Below are 18,687 nucleotides of genomic sequence, written 5' to 3' on the forward strand. Positions count from 1 at the left end.
TGTTGCAAGGGGGTGTGAGGGACATCATGCTGTATAGTAATGGAGGTAAATTACACTAGATCAGAGAAAATATTTTTTCATGAGCAATTTCACTTCATTTGGCCTCATGGCAAATTCAGGTATTATCAGAAGAAGTTTCTAATTCCATGATGCTACTGTACATAGGACTGTAGAAAGTGCAGCTGTTTGTAGCGTTCACAAGTGATCATACTAAAAGAAAATGTTAACTGAAAACTATCTGAAAATAAAAAGAAGAGAAAAAAATCCCGTTCTCTATCAATAGTTACATGTTAACAAAAAGGAAATCCATACACTTTGCAAAATCAGGTAGGCTCCATATTAAACAACAACAACAAAAAAGTGACGATTGTTTTTTAACACTTTAATCACAGAGTATTTTATTGGATAAGTAAGCTTTATTTGTTCCCCTGTTCTGATCAAGAACAAGTAGTAATTTCTTTCTTTCTCTGTAGTTACCACAAAGGTTAAAAAATAGTTCTAACTGTGAGGTCTGCCACAACAAAAAAAGCAGTTTATCACAAAAATAATTTAGTGATACCTTCCAGCAGTCTCTCCTCTAGAAAGCTGAAGGAGTTATTATTCTATTTGTGTGGAGTCTTCTTTTTCATATGCTCCATTGGTTTCAGTAATAGCTGTAATGTAGAGAAAAATATGGCCTGCAAAAGGCCTTCACAGCCTTTTCTTTGTTCCGTAAAGGCTCGTCATAATCAATGAGGAAAAATCAGAGCTAGTCAAGAGATACATACTTTATGCAGCAAAAGTGCAGGAAAAAAACTTGCAAAATTCCTGGGAATAATACTTGCAGGTGAACTCTGCATTTAAAAGAAAGGATATTGGGAAAATTTACATTTATTTATATAAAACCCAGCTATAAATCTTACGTAATTAGAAGCAGTGTCATGATTTATGTCAGATATATTGAGGAAAGAGCTTATTAAATGCAGAGTTTTCTTCAAGCCATGCCATTACTCCCTCCTTATTCCGAATTCATTATGGAATGGTAGTCAGAACTGACAATAAGAATCTGATTTTCTAGGTGCCTGAGAACTGAAGATAAGTAATAAAATCCATTGAAGTGTTTGAAAACAGGAACCAGAGCTCACAGTGTAGCAGTTAAATTTACGTGTGATGTCTTCGAATGCAGATGGAACTAATTAGTCTTCATGGAAGACTATGTTATCGTGACACTACTACTCCCAAAACTATTTTGGTCTCTTGACCTGTCAGGCATTGGTACACAGTGAACACCAAATTTCTAAATAACTATGGATATGCTTCATTATCAAAAACGTCATTGTAATAGAAACAGACTATTTTGAATAGAAGTATTAATGAAATTATAAATTAAATATGTATGTATAAAAATTAATATGAATAAATTAATAAATAAAAATAAATATATAAATTAAACAGAAACAGTAAATGAGGATAATATCAGGACTCAAACAATGCACACCATATAAGCTGTATCATGGGATTTCCGCCTTGATAAGGGCTAATTTGATCCTCTACACCAAATGTCCTCAGCACACTTACAGTCTGAATTTCTCTGAAAGACAAATCATTAGTTTGGACCAACAGGTCCCAGTTAAGGATTTGAGTGTATTTGGTGTGATGGTTAAGAAGAGCTTCCAATTTAGTCTTCTTCAGAAGAAATCCAGTTCCGCCAAGACCATGCTGGAGACTAAATCATGTGTGGTAAGCCAGGACAGTGAAGAAATTAAATTCCAAACCGTGCTACCACTCCAAGCTAAAACAACCCATGATGGAGGTGATCTGTGTACGGGAAGTGGAATAACAGAGTTCTGTCATACATAGTAATGATAGTTGATTACAAGGTTGGTCTGACTTCCCTTCTACCACATTTTAGCTATCAATGGCAAAAGTTATGTTAGACACATCTAGGAACTTGTAATTTCCGCATTACTATTACTATTATAATTATTAATATTATTGTGCTAATCATTATTAATTATTAATAATTATTATTGATTATTGCTATTGTTATTATTATATCATTACTTTTCCATTTACAGGAATAGCAGAGATCTGTCTTGGATTAAATTTGTGAATACTTATGACAATATTCTCTTTTTGCAAGAAATTATTTGTAAGTGAGACAGAACCATTCATAAAATGTCTGAAGTTTTACTTCTTGACTTGTGTTCCTAAGTCCTGTGCCTCTGAATGTTCTCTGTATTTAGAAATAATGGTAAGGGAAGAAAACAAGAAACGGTAGTAGCTTTACTATCATAGCTCATTATACTGTATGATGACTCAGTAGTACAGGAGGCAGACATTATTTCTTCCATAAGACAGTAATTTGTGGAACTAAGAGTGAGGGAGGAGAAAATCTATGCCTATGCCTGCTAAAACATATCTCAAGAACTGTACATGCAATTCTGTTTGTATTTATCATCTTTAAATAAAATTGTGCTACAGTTCCAGGCAAACCTCGGCTTGTGATTAGCCACACACAGATGAACACGGCTCTAATTCAGTGGCACCCTCCTGTGGACACTTTTGGCCCGCTGCAGGGTTACCGCCTGAAGTTTGGTCGCAAGGACATGGATGCATTTACGACCATGGAGTTCTCAGAGAAAGAAGATCACTTCACAGCCACAGACATTCACAAAGGAGCTTCTTACGTCTTCAGGCTCTCAGCTAGAAATAAAGTGGGCTTTGGGGAGGAGATGGTTAAAGAGATTTCTGTTCCTGAAGAGGTACCCAGTGGATTTCCCCAAAATCTCCACTCGGAAAGCTCTACTTCTACATCAGTTCAATTAACTTGGCAGATGCCACTCTTGGCAGAGAGAAATGGCGTTATCACCAAATACACTGTCTTGTACAGAGATATCAATGTTGCTTACCAGCCAGTTGAACTCCCAGTTGTTTCTGCTGATACCACTATGACACTTTCTGGCCTAAAACCAGATACCACATATGATGTTAAAGTACGTGCCCACACAAGCAAAGGGCCTGGTCCATATAGTCCAAGTGTCCAGTTCAGGACACTACCCGTGGATCAAGGTAGGATTTGTCTGCTTATGGCGTTGACCTTTAAAGGAGTGTCGGTCTTTGGATATCAGTGTTTTTGAAGCTGTAAATAAAACTGATCGGCCCATTCATAAAAATAGGTTCATCAAACACAAAAGGTAAAGTATGTAAATCTTATATGTTTTGGATGCCTCAGAATTCAGTTGTCCCTTGCCAAGCAAGTTCTGGCTAACATCTTCAGTTTTCGCAGGTAAGAAAAATGCACATGTTGGGTTGTTACTATATAAGTGTGAGAAAGAGTTAAAATGTGATATTTAAATCTGAGCAAACAGGTAGGAGAGTTGAATCCTTCTTGGTTTTTGACCTACATGGAAAGCTGATACTCCCAGGTAGCAGTGGAAGTATAAGAAGACCTAAGCTCCAAGATGTTGTTTATATACATTGTTTTTTTTTTCCAGCAGTGTTTGCAAAAAATTTTCATGTTAAAGCAGTAATGAAGACTTCTGTTTTGTTGTCATGGGAAATTCCAGAAAATTACAATTCAGCTTTGCCTTTCAAGGTAAGTTACTTCCCATTTGTACAAGAGAAAGTACAGGACCTACAGAATGTCATTCACCTGGCTAAGTAGCTTACTGACCATGTGGATTTTGTTGGTATTGCTCTGTTTAAGAATGCAAACTAATTTAGTAGTATTGACCCAAGCTGTTGAATTCAGTCATTTAACAATATGAGCTTTCCACTGTTGTAGGTGTATTTCCAAGTCACACTCATTCTGGTTATTATGCATGGTGTGAACACTTTGCTAATTTGTAGTTCATTGATAATATATTTTAGATAAAAAAGTGAAAGAGTATTTTTCTTCTTTTTAGTCACTTCTGTGGGAACCCTAACTGAGTACCATTATGTTTTTTTTTCTTCTCACCTTTAAAACATTTTTGTGTTACAACTCTTTTACTCCACTAACTGTAGCATTAGCCAGATAAAGAGACTCAGTGTAACCCACATTCTGGCTGGTATTTCTTCTGCATCATTCTTCATCACTTGTGTCATCTTAGGCAGTGGCAAGTGAAGAGCAGTATTTTATGAACTAAGTACTGCAATAAACCTTTCTGAATAAGGAGTGTGAACAAAAAAGTCTTACTTTTTTGTTAACTTAAACAAGTGTGCCTTCATATAAATGCTGGGTTCAAGCAAAATTACTGAATTTGAGTAAGTGACATTGCATTTTAGGAGTGCTTATGTTGCTTTAAATTAAGGTAGTTCTTTTTTGCCCCTGAAAGCGAGTTTTAATTGCGGTAGCGAATGCCATACTTACAGCCTAAAATGCCCAGTAATTTTAATTTTAGATTTATAATTTGGTTCATTCCTGAATTCAGTACAACAGTATCAGTTGCCTTCTCTTGGTAACCAAAAACTACCTTCAATTTGTATATTAACTTAGATCCTTTATGATGATGGGAAAATGGTGGTGGAGGTTGATGGACGTGCTACTCAAAAGCTGATCACTAACTTGAAGCCAGAGACATCATATTCATTTGTGCTGACCAACAGAGGGAATAGTGCTGGGGGTCTTCAGCACAGAGTGACAGCAAAGACTGCACCAGATGTGCTTCGCACCAAACCAGTCTTCATTGGAAAGACCAACTTAGATGGCATGATAACTGTGGAACTTCCAGAAGTACCTTCAAATGAGAACATAAAGTGAGTGAATGAATGACATACCATTGCTTTTATCTTCAAAAAGATGGTTATTCTTACTGTTTATAAGATCTAGAGCTATAGTGGTATACCAGGGCTTTATTCTTCACAACAGTACAGAGAGTAGAGCAGTCCACAGTAGCATTTAGACTAATATTTGATAATACTAAACTGGGAGGTGCTGTTGACTCTCTTGAGGGAGACAAAGAAGCCTTGCAGAGGGATCTAGAGAGATTAGACCGTTTGGCAGTCATCAGTGGCACGAAATTTTAAGAACAAATTCCAGATTCTGTTGTTAAGGTACTTGAATGCATCCAGTGGAGAGCAACAAAGCTGATGAATGGGCTGGAAGGTATGTCCTATAAGGAGCAGCTAAGGACTTTGGGTTTGTCACATTTAGAGAAAAGGAGGCTGAGGAGTAACCTTATGGCTTCCTGAGAAGGAGAAGTGGAGGGGGAGGTGCTGATCTCTTCTCCCTTGGATCCATTGATAAGATGCATGGGGATGGTTCAAAGCTGCATCAGGGTATGTTCAGACATACAGAGGCATTTTTTTTACCAAGACAGTGGTCAAACCTGGGAACAGGCTTCCTAGAAAGGTGGTGGATGCCCCAAGCCTGTCAGTGTTTAAGAGGCATTTGGACAATGCCCTTAATAATTTGTTTTAACTTTGATCAGGCCTGAAGTGGTCAGGCAGTTGGACTAGATGATTTTTGTGTGTCCCTTCTAACTAGAACTATTCTGTAAGTTTGTCACTTAATGAAGTATGTAAGACTGAGTAAAATTTAGGTAGAAATACATGGAGAAAGATTGTCCTTGAGTCTGTGTCTTTTTTTCAGAGTACTTTTGTGTTTCATCACTGATTTCAAATAGCAAAGAGGGATTAAGGAAGCCAGTTGTGTTTTGAACAATGTATCTTCTCAGGAAAAATGGATAACCCATAGATGGATCGCTGCCTGGCTGCAGCACTTTGAAGTACTCAGCCCCAGTCACCCCAGAATTCTGTGGAGTTTTAAAGAATTGCAACTACACTTAGATAAATTCACATAAACAAATTATAAAATTCTTATTAAAAGAAAAATCTCAGGTCCTCTCCACTGGTCCCAGAAATTAAAAAGGATTTTTTGCTGAAATATTTGGCAAAGAGGTTACTATAGGTTACTTAGGTTTTGAGGGAAAAGATGCTGTGGAGATTTAAACAGCAGAAATAGGACTAAAGAGCTGACAGCACACGGTCAGCAGGGATTAGGAATTTTAGACAATAAATATTTGCCAAGAAAACATGAAGCATGGTACAATCAATAAGTGTTACTGCTCTGCTTATAGTGATTCTTGTTGGTCTAGAAGATTCTCATGTGTAATATAAAGGAAGTGGGGAGGAAAATGAACAAGTTATTAAGTACTGTTGGGGATTCAACTTGTCCTCTCCCTGGTGGATTTTTACTGATGGCTTTGTAGAAGGCTGCTCCCCTTTTTCATTACTGACTAAGGATTTTGAGGCAGGTGAGGTTAAGAAAGAAATGACTTTGAGACATTAAAAGGATGAAAAACTGAAAAATGTAGCCATTATCATTAGATTGAGTAAGATGCGGTCAGTAACAAATGCAGCTAAGGAAGTCTGAAGATGGAATAAGTCAAAAAAGATTTATGAGACAGACCATTCACAGAGAGAAAGAAGTGCAGGGTAGCTGGTCAAACAATAGCAGAAGATAGAAGAGGAAAAAAAAGGTGATGCCATTCTTCTATGTAGTGTAAAAAAATGAAAAAGGCTATGTGACATCAGGAAAGGTGCATTAAATCTATGGGGTCCAACTGCCAATTTTGAAAATAATGTATCTCCTCCTTCTTTATTTATTTCCTAAGAAAATATGATTAGGCTTGAGACAGAAAAACGAAACAACAACAAAAAGAATGACTTGACCCTTGGAAGCAGGCATACCAAAGCAACTAGATGCTGAACAGAAAAAGCTTATTTGATGCAAAAACTAAGATTATTACAGCTATAGTCTTTGCATAGGAAGAACAATTTTATGTAATAATTATGTTGACTTTTTATAGTTGTTCTTTCTCTATGGGTACATTATAAGCTCATGATTATCTCCATCTTACTATGCAGTATTATACACTGAGAATCTTTCAATAATACTAATTACGCAGAAGGTGAAACAGTTAATGGTTTGCTCTGATGAATTATAGGTAAATACTAATGGGATTGACGGTAATGTTATAAAAGCCTTTGTATATTTTTTAAAGTTGGTAGAAGTAATTGTCATTATTTCAATGTCTGGTGGTGATGCGGCATAGAAATTGGAGCAGAGCTCACCTTATGCTAGGTAAGATGAATCCCTTTTGCTGGTATCTCATGTGAGCAATTTCTTCATTTTCCTGTAGTATTTTGGGCTAATACAAAGCAATTTTTACATCTAAAGGACAGTTCATGTTCCTCTGAATCTCTCTGAATTCATCTTTGCAAAGTCTTAGAACAGAGTTTTATGGAAGACTTTAGCCTTTGTAGTACTCAGTAGTTCAAGCAATATCCAAGGAAACCCTCCATTTCCCACCCTCTACCATCTCCACAAAAAAAAAACAACAGCAAAAAGCCAAAACAAAAACAAAAACCAAAACCCAAAACCAATCAACCACACCAGAAAACTCAAACTCAAAACAAACAAGCAAATAATAAAGAAAATAATAAATCATGTTTTTCAAGAGACGCTACATTTTCTGGAGTTAGCTAGAAACAATAGAATTTTGTTGTCCTTTACAGTTTGCAGGACTTTATACTTATGTGAACAGTTTCATTTTTCTGCTTGCTGTTGATGTACTTGTGCTCTTAGCTTTAAAATACTCTGTATGTGCTGAAAGGCTTAGTGGATGATCAAAGTTATGAGTGGGAGGCACACATGAAGAAAGTGTGAAAAAGTGTGAAAGTAACATTTACATGCTGGATGTTGCTTGATTGGAAAAAAAGTATGAACACTGTTAGCTTAAAAAAGAAAAAGGAGAAAAAAAAAGGGGTAAGTAAGAGACTGCTATGCAGTTCATCCAGCAGATGTATCTGTTACGTCTGAATGACATATAGGGGCCAGTTCTCAATTGCTTGTCTTGATTCTTAGGCATGTGTTAAAGAAAAGTTATGTAGCTTGTAGTTTTTGTATACACAGATAAATCTTCATTCATCAGGATTTGTTGTTTGTATAACCAAAGAAGTTTTAAAATACATACTCACGTTTAACGTCTGGATTCAATCAGTCTTACTAGTTTTGAAGAACAACAATGTAAAAGATTTTTTTATCATATTGTTACTATAAGAATGTATGCTGCAGATTTTACATACTGTGGAATATTAATGGATACAGCAAGCAAGCAAGTTAAAAATCTGTGGCCAACCCTTCTTGTTTCCAGCATCTCCTGTTGGAGCTCAGCATTTCTACAGAAAGATTTCCCAGATTTCTTAACACAAGAATTAATAAATATGTACTGCAGTTGTTAAAAAACGAAACTTTTGTGACATTTCTTTTATGGGAAGGGGATTTAATTAAGAGGAGATCATTAAAATGGACCAATGGCATGTGCTGGTATGTAAGCAAGATAGTTTATAGAGTCACTTTAGACTGAAGTAGATTTTCATCATTTCTAAGGCAGGTCCTTTTCTGTAGACTCACTTTCATTAATTACTTCAGGTTTTTCAGCTGCATTGAGTGAGTAAAATGAATAGTCAGTGCTGTGGAAGATTGGATAGTCTGTAAAAAATTGCAGACAGGAAAAGAAGAAGATGGTCCATGAGACACTAAAATTATCTTCTACAATGTAGAGCTAGAGATACCTTCTTAATATTCTGTTGTGAGAAACAAAGGAAAGCAGCTTCTTTCCATCTCCTCTGAGATGGAGAGTGCTTGCCTTTTGACAAGTGTGTTTATCAAGAAGATTTACATTATACCATCCTGGATGTCCTGCTGTGTGATTCTACTGCTTTTCCTCACACCAATGTGAAATTATGGATCTGCCTGACATGTATCCAGGCTTTGTGAAGGAAACAAGGAAAGTGCCATATCTCCGTTACACTAGAAAGTATAATTTATTAGTCTCCATTGTGGAGGACGAGGAGGAGGAAGATATTTTCAGGAAAATGTTTCTGAGGAAAACTGGTAAATGTAATTTGCAAATCCTAGCCACAAAGACAGAATACCTGAAATTCTCTCATCTATAACTGTGAACAGAATACTTAAGTAGGTAAAGGTGATGGTGATTGATTCTCAAAAGTAAAGAGTGTGTGGGTGGAGTATATGCTATGTCTTCTTTAATTTCTGTTTATTGGCATCAACAAACACATTATGTTATCCCACTATTCTGATTATACATGAAAATGGGGAAAGATGGGGTGATAATTGAGAATTAAATATATGGTAATATGTTTTAGTTTAGGGGTTTGGGTTTTTTTCACAGTGTGGTGGTGACAAGGCACAAATATCCCAAAGCTCTTGTCTTTCAAATGAAAAAATGAACAGCAGTCAAACACATAGGCATTTTAGAACATTGTAATTAAAGTTTCTTATACATACTTATATGTTTACATGAAAAGGCAGGTAATTAGTCCCATTTGTTTGTCAAATGTTTTACGCTGGATATGTTTTCAAGAATGTGAATCTTTACAACTGTGTTTGGAAGGCTGCAGTAACATAATAATGAGAAAAAGTTTGCTTTCAGCATACCGCTGTTTCCTTAAGTTCCTCTGAACAGGCATCCACTCCACCAATTTCTATATTCCTTTTCCTTCAACCTCACTTTTGTCCAACTGTTTTCTTTACAGAGGTTATTACATAGTTATTGTGCCTTTAAAGAGGTCTCGTGGAAAGTTCATCAAACCATGGGAGAGTCCAGATGAAATGGAACTAGATGAGGTAATGTATGGTTTTGTTGTCGTATTCTTCTTTATTAAAGAAACAATCTTATTAGTGGTATGTGATTAACTCACCAGTTTTAGAAGTTTTGGTTGTCAGGATATTTTATATTTATATTTGAAGTAGCCTGTGGGGACTGGAACAGAAGTTCAAATTACTTTAAATTAGAAGCCGAGAAAGACATTAAGTTGCAATAAAGCACACAAAGTGTCTGATCTTTGTTGATATTAATATTTTACTTTTTTCCTATTGTAAAGCGTAATACAAAAGTGCAGGAGGTGAAATGGGTTGTCAGCAAAAGCTAAATCACCAATGATATGAACTCTAATAAAGGTCTGGTTCATTAGTGGGGTGTTTACTAAGCCTGTAACAAATGCTAATTTGCAATTTGCACTGCAATTTAACATTTGACCTTCTTGCAGTGTTTTTACCTGATTCTCACATACTGGAATGCTTCTGGTTAGTAAACTTTTATGGTAGTCTCCATTCTACTGACAGTTTGTTCTCAGAAATAAATGAATGAAGTAGGAAAGAGCAACTCATGATGCCATTCAACATGATAAATTATATTAACCCAAAGGATGGAAAGGTACTTTCATTTTAGAGATAAGCCCAGTAATACTACAAATCAATTCATTATGTTATTAATACATTAGTAATTCCAGGAAGTATAGCATCAGCATTCAGTCCTGTCTTCTGTTATACTGAAGGACAATATAGATCATGTGAACCTGTCTTTCTTCTTTCAATCTGTTAATCTGGATTAATACTAATATTTATAATTTAAAATATCTTTAGAGAGAACCATATGAAAGCACTATACAAAAGACAGGTGGTGTTGTTATTGTTGTTACTGTTGTATCTGGCTAGTATTTTAGATCTCATTCAGATGCTATGGTAGTTTGTACATGTAATATTTCTGCAATTCAAAGACCAGAGATCATAGTCAGAGTTTCTTTACCTCTGATTTAGTGATCTTTTGACTGGATTTTGTCTATTTTTCCATTTTATTTTGGTGAATTAAAAGAGTTTTATGTTACAGAGATGTGTCACCCTATACTTCCCATAATACAGTCCCTGGGAAGTAATGAATATTAGTGAGCAATCACAAGGGTTTTTTTACCTCCTCCACTGACAAAGTGGATATCAATTTCAATTTTTACACAAAATTGTGAGGAAAATAAAGATCTTCACCAAACTAACACTGCTGCAGAAAGCTTTCAAAAAATAAAAAGAGCTCTTTCGGTCTTAGACTAATTTTCTGGTCAGAAAAGGCAAAGAAGAATATGTACAAAAACAGGATGATCCTTAATCAGAATATTAAAAACAACTGTTCAAAGGAAGGCGTGGTTTTCATTACTGCTGACTGAAGTCTGTGTTTCCTCTTGACCAGCTTCATTTATGCGATTGTCTCATTTGATTCAATTGCAGCAATGACTGGCTTTGATCTATTAACTTCTTCCTTTTGACAGATCTTGGATAGTAAATGCCATCAGCTCATGATCATAGTCCTAGGTGACATCAAATACAGTTAAGCAATAAAACTCTGACAGCAAGATCCATACAGTAATGGAAAACTGATTTAATATTACCACATACTTTTAACATCCAAAGACGGTAGTCACATTCAGCAGCATTAACAGATTAAAGGATAGGTGCCAGATGACATTGAACTTTTTGGCAATTAAATTCTACGGGTCCTGCTGATTCCCATAACAAAGGGTCATTTTAATCATCCTGCAAGTTGCAGTGCATTAATCTGTATAACAGATTGATAAAGAGCATTTATTAATTCAGAAATATTTGGGTCAGGATAGGTTGTTTCCCACTTCTACTGATATAATTGAGACCACATTGTAGAATTAATGGTGGAAGAAATAAGATATGCATTGACTGGAAAATGAATATTATTTCTGATAAAGAATGAAAACCCTTGATACATCTTTTACAGTTGCCAGCAATACATACAGTAAGTACTAAGTAGGGAAAAAATTGAAAGTAGGCAGAAACTGTATTTCATGCTAACTCATCCAGTTTCTGTTACTTAAAAGACTGGTTTAGTTCCAACTTTAGGAAATATATGCTTATTGTTAATTAGATGTACTATTCCTGAGAAACATGTGAAAGCAGTGACACAGTAACTAAATTTAAGGAAAAAAAACCCCACAGATAAACTAACTACGCTACACTCTGAGTGCATATATTTTTTTAGTACAATCTCAGGTGTCTGGCTAGTATCAGAAAGGGTAGGGCAATAGGTTTTCCAAAGAGCTATGTCTCAAATACTTTGCTTAAATTTTCAGAAGAAAAGTATTTGCTGAAAACACTACTCTGGAGTGTTAACCCTAGTACATTACTGACCAGTCCAAAAGACTCTCCAGCCTTATTGTAGTTACCTAATCTTCCTGATTTCTTGAATCTCAATTCTGAAAGAAACTATGGAAGTTGCAGAATCTTATAGGGGCAGACAGTGGACAAGATATTGTCTATCTGAAAAAATAGATCTTAGAGATAAAATATTTTTTATTAACTCAATTTTTTTTTATTTCGCATATCATGACATCTATTGTATTTAAATAGATATGTCATGCAAATAAAAGAAATATAAACAAATTGTTATGATTTGCTGTAGGTATTACCTAGTAGGGATACTTCAGATTTGTGAGCATTAAAACCTAAGTAAAAGCCGGCATGAATTCAGCAATTTTGTTGGAATCCTGATATAAAATAAAACAGAAAATATATGTGCAAGTAATGATATTTGGCAACAACCGCATTATATATGAAACATGAATGAGGCCAGAAGTTCATCTGAGGTCTATTCAGTCAAGTATCATCAATGTCACAGACAAAATTTTTATCTACACACAAACACATCTAAGTTTAGCTGGCCTTAGGTGATGAATAATTACCTTTGAAAAAGTTAAACAGATTTTGTTTGACTCAGGCTAATTAACTTTTTGCATTCATAGCCAAAACTCAGCTTCTGATCACTTCACCCACTGTAATACAGTACTTCAGCATTGTTATCTATTAAATGTATGCATTTTATGTTACTAATTTAAATGCAAGAATGATTAAGGTCCAACATTTCTCTTCCCCTTTCAATTGCATTCTAATTATGTATTGCAGTACTCTTGCACTATTTTGACATTTTATTATGAATTATTGAAAATATAAATTGTAAATATGGTGTCTTCCTGAAACATAAGATAAAGAGTGTATTTGAGGTAGCCACACAGATAACTTTAAATTCCAGTGGAGACTGTACCCATACACAAAAATACCAGTTCTTTTCAGGGATGGCTTAAGCCATGTACTTCTCCACCTACTACAGTACTTACAGCTCCTAACTTCCAGTTAGTATACATATCACATTATTATTACCTGGGTATCTGCCTTTGTGTTTGAGCACACTTTAGTATAGTCAGCGCTCAACACTCTGCGTAGCTGTTATTATCCTTATAAAAGATGGCTTCACATAGATACAAACTTTTCATAGAGTGCTTCCCTCAGCAGTTCTTAAAATGGCTGAAGCAACTGAAACAAAGTTGGGTCAGTCTCTGCCTCATGTTCTGCCTTCAGTAACTACCCAGGGCGTAGGAAACTACCAGCAGATGTAAGAGTCACCTTCAGTAAAGCAACTAAATAGAAATCTTATATTACAGTTCTCTACTGCCCTCATTTTTATACCATGCAAATTTACTCTAGCTGCTCATTAAACTGTTTAGGAAAAATGAAAGAGAAATATGGAGTGCTGATTGTAATAGAGTCCTTGAGTAATGAATAATGAGTCCTAGTCTCAAATTATGGCCAGTTCTTTTTTGCTCAGGGGATCCATTGCAGTGTACCAGCTTTTGTGTTGGAGCAAGGAAATTGGTAGAAAACAGACTCAGCCTTAAAGCTGGAAAGCAGGTGACTGCGTACTTCTTGAAGGGGTAACATCCAAATGCCCTCAGTGCTAAGGAGGTTTGGATCCATGTGGTACAGGTTGCTTCTGTGTTTTATCTGTAGCCTGTGTTTGAAATATGTACTTCAAAGAGAAGGGGTGTTGAAGTACAGTATTAAAAGCTTCTGTCTCGGTAGCACAGTGAATACTAAATAATTTTACATGCATCAAAATTGTTAATTGTGTAATTGCAAAACACAAGATCCCATGTGGGGAAGGCAAGAAGAGGTCTGAGGCCTAACACTGAAGAAGAGGCCAAAGAAGGAGAGCACTTTCCTGACTAATCATGTTCTTTAAAATGAGAATGCATACTGAAGATGAGATTTTAATCTCTTTTTTCATTGATCTCTGTCTAGCTCTGGAGATTTGTCTCCTCCTCTTAGCAAAGAAGTTTCTGCTAATATGTTGTATTAGCACTGTCTGTGTGCTGAAAAGCCTAAAACAACTGTGTGACCTTGGAAAAATTTATTATTGTCTAATAGTCTGTGACTACAGGACACTGAATAAATTTCTTAAGTGAAAAACAAGGGGAACCATAAAGAGGCCTTAGAAGTCATCACTTACTACCCAGGAAAAGTTCCATCCCCTTGTAATCAAATCAGATTAATATTTGTTGAGTGCCAGTGTATCTAAAGTGATAAAAGATACTGAGTAAGCATTTGTCTGATTTAATAAGTAACTCATCAATGCATTATACCAGCTGAACTGAAGTTCCTTCATTAATTAGTATAGGCTTTATAAATTTGAACCTAGCATCTCTCTTGTCATAAATGTGCTGATGTAAATTTTAGCTTTGTTCATCAGAAGAAATATTTTATGAAACAAGGTAAAGTTATGGTTTGAAAGCCAGATTAGTTAAAATCTGAAGTGTGAGTTGCGTATGACAGGGTGGTAGATAATATTTTGTAGTCTGGCCTTAGAAAAGCCATCTTAGGATTCATCGGTCCTGCTACTGATTCCTTTCACCATTCTATTGTATAGTGTACAAACACAATTTTTGGTGCTTTTGAACAAGTAAAATAGCCATCAGTATCACGTTTGGGATGGAAGATACGTTTACAAATCACTATCACTCCTATAAACTCTTCTTCACTTAATTTACTGTTTCTGAAGTACATTGGAAAGCACTCTTTTCTGTGGGATAATAAGATAATATTGACAGTGTGTTTGGTAGTTCTCATATCGGAGAGAATGGGGTGTGGGGATGGGAAGAAAGGAAAAAAGAGCTATTAATCTGTTCATAGGTACTTTGTATTGAATTGTATTTCAGAGTTACCAGAAAAAGTTAAAGTTAATATAAATTGATTTTCAGAAACTGGGAATTTTTTTTCAGTTTTGCATTTTTTATTCCTCATTTTTAAATAATGACATCATATGTGTTAGTAAGTTTTGTTTTATCAAACAAGAGATAAGATAGTACCTTGCATATTCATTATGCATTAGGGAAATGATTGACCCACTGAACATGGTACTGGTTAGGCTGCATCTTGGAGAAAAGGAGGCTGAGGAGAGACTTCATCTCCCTCTGCAACTATCTGAAAAGAGAGTGCCGGTCTTTTCTCCCAGGTAACAACTGACAGGATGAGAGTAAATGGCTTCAAGTGGCACCAAGGGAGGTTTAGATTGGATATTAGGAAAAAATTCTTCATTGAAATGGTGGTCAAGCATTGGAACAGGCTGCCCAGTTTGAGTCATCATCCCTGGAAATATTTAAAAGATGTATAGAAGCGGTGCTTAGTGACATTGTTCAGTGGTGGACTTGGCAGTGTTAGGGTTGCAATTGGACTTCATGATCTTAAAGGTTTTATCCATTGGAAATGAGTCTATGATTCTATTCTATGAATTACTTTATGTATATATGCATTCACGTATATATGTGATGTGTAATATGATATGTGTATATATATATGTCCTCAAGGAAGAGATATTGCTGTGTTAGCTTTTTTGTTGCCCTAGAGACAGCAATATCAGAAACTGAAAATTGATCTAATTGTTTTATGTTTGTAGTCTGCACAGTACAATTGCTATCTAGTATTGTATTTTAACAAAGATGACAAGGAACTCAGGATTTTGCAATTGATTTAGTGATACTGATAGCCCCCATGAAATGTGAATATATTGTATTTTTGTAGTTCCTGGTCATGCATTAAATTTTCTCATTACATTGTAAATAATTTACATTAAAACATTAAAATTGTTTACAGTTATTTTTCTTTTCTTACTTTTTCTCTCGCTCTCTCTCTCTCCCCACCCCCACCCCACCCCCACCCCCACCCGCCTTTCATTCTGAAGCTGCTTAAGGAGATAGCTAGGAAGCGCAGAAGCATTCGTCTTGGGAGGGAAGTTGAATTAAAGCCATATATTGCAGCTCACTTTGAAGTTCTTCCTACCGAGTTCACATTGGGGGATAAGAAGCATTACGGTGGCTTTGAGAATAAGCAACTGCAGAGTGGTCAAGAATATGTCTTCTTTGTGTTGGCTGTCATGGAGCACTCAGAATCTGTAAGTTAGTTAACATTTTTAAATCCAAAATTACCTTTCCACAATAACGAAAACAGCTTTCTGTGCTTCTTTCACTTCCCAAAACCTATTTTTTTTTACAATATAAGTCAGGGCATCACTAAAGCAAGTGTTTCCTTGCTTAGTTTGAATTAATCCCTTTAACTTTTCTATTTTGCTTGTGTCTTTATTTGTTACTTCTGTGTATAATGGAAACCTAAACATCACCTTTTATTAGCTGTATTGTGATCCTTTGCAAATTACATGCTCTGCTATTTGAGATCATTGACACAGGTTCTGAGGCATGAACTTCACAGCAGCATGTTTCTCAACATATTATAAAAAGAGTTCCTCTTGTGTATTCTGCTGCCATTGAATAGTGGTGTTGAAGAATCAGGATTCTTGGGAAGATCCCTTGAATCAGAGACATGCACAACTAGCCTCTTTAGTTTGTTATTCTGTGACAACTTTATCTGTTGAACTGTTAGAAAGTTAGAAAATAATTCAATAAAGAAAATTCCTGAGGTAAGCTAAATAATGAACTGTCATTCCTCTTTATGTAATTCACCTTGTAGTTATGTCCCTTTATGTGTGAATTAATCTACTGCATGTAATATAGTAAAATAAAAATAAAAATAAAAATAAAAAGACAGAAGTAGGGCTGTTGAAAGAATTTGCAATACACATTAATAGTTTGACATACAGTGTAATATGGTATCTTTCTAATTGCTATCTAAACCTGACAGATGCATTTGCTGGCTCATCCACTAGAAACTCCTACACCAATAATTGGAATTCTAGTCAAATGCTTCCAATATGTAATCGTACAGTTGTTTTCTCAATGTCAACAGAATTTGTCTACTTAAACACTGTGAGGAAGTAGTTTCAATTTGAATATTTGTGGGATACGTAGCTTAATTTGAAAATAAAATAAGTGCCTCCTGGAAGCTCTAACATAAACCAGAAGTTCCTCTTTCACTTTTTGACAGTGGCTGTGTAGACAGAGAGTTCTGAAGGTGCTGCATGAGAGAGTTTCAAACTACAGAGAGTAGACAGTTTTTGGATATTAAGTTTGATGATTGCCAAAAAAATGTGTGTCAGAAGCTACCTGTACTAAAACTGATCTTTTTGATACAAAGCACCATTTCTTATTTATTTTTCTATATTAATTTAAGGCATTGGTCATTTCATATAACCCTAAGATTACTACTTTGTTAGAGAGAAATCAGGATGAAAACACATGAATAAATAGGGGTTTATGTTTACAGCTGAAAATGCTGGTATGGCAAAATATATCCAGGGGTCTCTTGTTGAAGATTTCAAAAGGCATTACTACTCTTACAGTATGGACAATGTCTGGTTTAGCATGCAATCTGAAACATCTTTGTGATTATCAGAGAGTGAAGAGTTTATAAGGGTGAATGAGCTTCAGCTTCTCTCAGTATGTCTGGTTTTCTTCTAGGACTATGGATCCCACTGGTGTATGAATTGTAATTCGGAAGGAGTGTTTTTCCCAGTCTTCAAAATGCTCTTTAGATAAGGTTTCTCCTTCAGGGAACACACAATTTCTCTGTTTTGTAGAATGGAAAACTTGCTTTACAAGAGGGCATGGGGAGGTCTGAATTTGTTTAACTTAGTAAAAGGGAAGCTGAGAGAACTTAGGATTAGAGTCTATAAATATGTTAAGCGTGTTATCAAAGGGTAAGTAAAAAAAAAAAGATAAATTTGGCAAAGTAATGAATGAGTTTAAATCAGTCATTAATAGAGGTAGGTTGAAAATTAGAAGGAAAATCCTATTTATTGGAGAACAGGTAGTAAATGCTGATACTGTTACCCCTCTGTATCCCTTTCCAGGAATATTTTTCTGCCTGCTCCAAAGGAAGAGGCTAAACACAAAGAATTTTTTACTGTAGCAATGAGCTTTTTTCTACTTTTTGAGAATACTGAAGCTGGGAAAAAATGTCAGTCAGCTCAGATTTTTCAGGAATGTAACATGGACACTCAAAACTGTTGTCAGACTTAGTAAAAGAGCATAATATAACTGGACATAGTTGGCATGGGTACTAGCTCTGTACCAGGTAGTGTGAATGTCTCAGCTTTGCTGGTCCTAATGCAGTCTCAAACCCAGACACTCTTTTAGCACAGAGCCCAAAACAAGGCCAAATAAAGTGTGAAAAACACACATCTCCTTTGATTAAGAGTCCTGGCTTAGGGCATCTTTCAGAATACAGTGCAACATGGTAAAAGAAAATCAACCTCTTCTCCTAGTTATCCTATTCTTTCTTAACTGGCATTCCTGATCTACTGCAGAATCAAGTTTTTAAGTCCTTTGCATGAGCTGTATTTCAAATCCTAGTTTAGTGCTGGTAGAGGCACTCCAGAAAAGACAAGAAATAAGTACAAACCATTGTCCACATCTGACTTTGCTGTAGCTCTGAGTTCTTTACGTGATCCAGATTTAGCAGGCTGGCCTCTCACCCTCTTCTATCTGTAATTTTAACTCTGCATTCAGCCATAGATCAGACATATCAGGTCAGACCAGAATAAAAAAAAAAAATATATACTATTTTCTTATCACAGGTCTTATCCTAGGCCAGCTGGTTTTACACCATCCAGTAAGGCA

At 35.7% G+C, this 18,687-nt stretch overlaps 1 protein-coding gene across 10 annotated transcripts in view; it reads left to right on the forward strand.

Moving 5' to 3' along the window:
- Window positions 1–18,687, forward strand: part of PTPRD (protein tyrosine phosphatase receptor type D) — a 380,605-nt gene that overhangs the window by 268,299 nt on the left and 93,619 nt on the right. For 6 of the 10 annotated variants that reach the window (XM_056325255.1, XM_056325244.1, XM_056325248.1 and 3 more), the window contains 5 exons: window positions 2,464–3,051; window positions 3,477–3,577; window positions 4,460–4,719; window positions 9,526–9,616; window positions 15,858–16,067. In XM_056325255.1, coding sequence (XP_056181230.1) covers window positions 2,464–3,051; window positions 3,477–3,577; window positions 4,460–4,719; window positions 9,526–9,616; window positions 15,858–16,067 — 1,250 coding nt within the window. The remainder of the gene's footprint in view (window positions 1–2,463; window positions 3,052–3,476; window positions 3,578–4,459; window positions 4,720–9,525; window positions 9,617–15,857; window positions 16,068–18,687) is intronic. The other 4 variants (XM_056325247.1, XM_056325249.1, XM_056325251.1 and 1 more) reach the window with 1 other exon arrangement.

The sequence above is a fragment of the Falco biarmicus genome, chromosome Z, assembly GCF_023638135.1.
Source record: "Falco biarmicus isolate bFalBia1 chromosome Z, bFalBia1.pri, whole genome shotgun sequence".
Classification (NCBI taxonomy): Eukaryota; Metazoa; Chordata; class Aves; order Falconiformes; family Falconidae; genus Falco; species Falco biarmicus.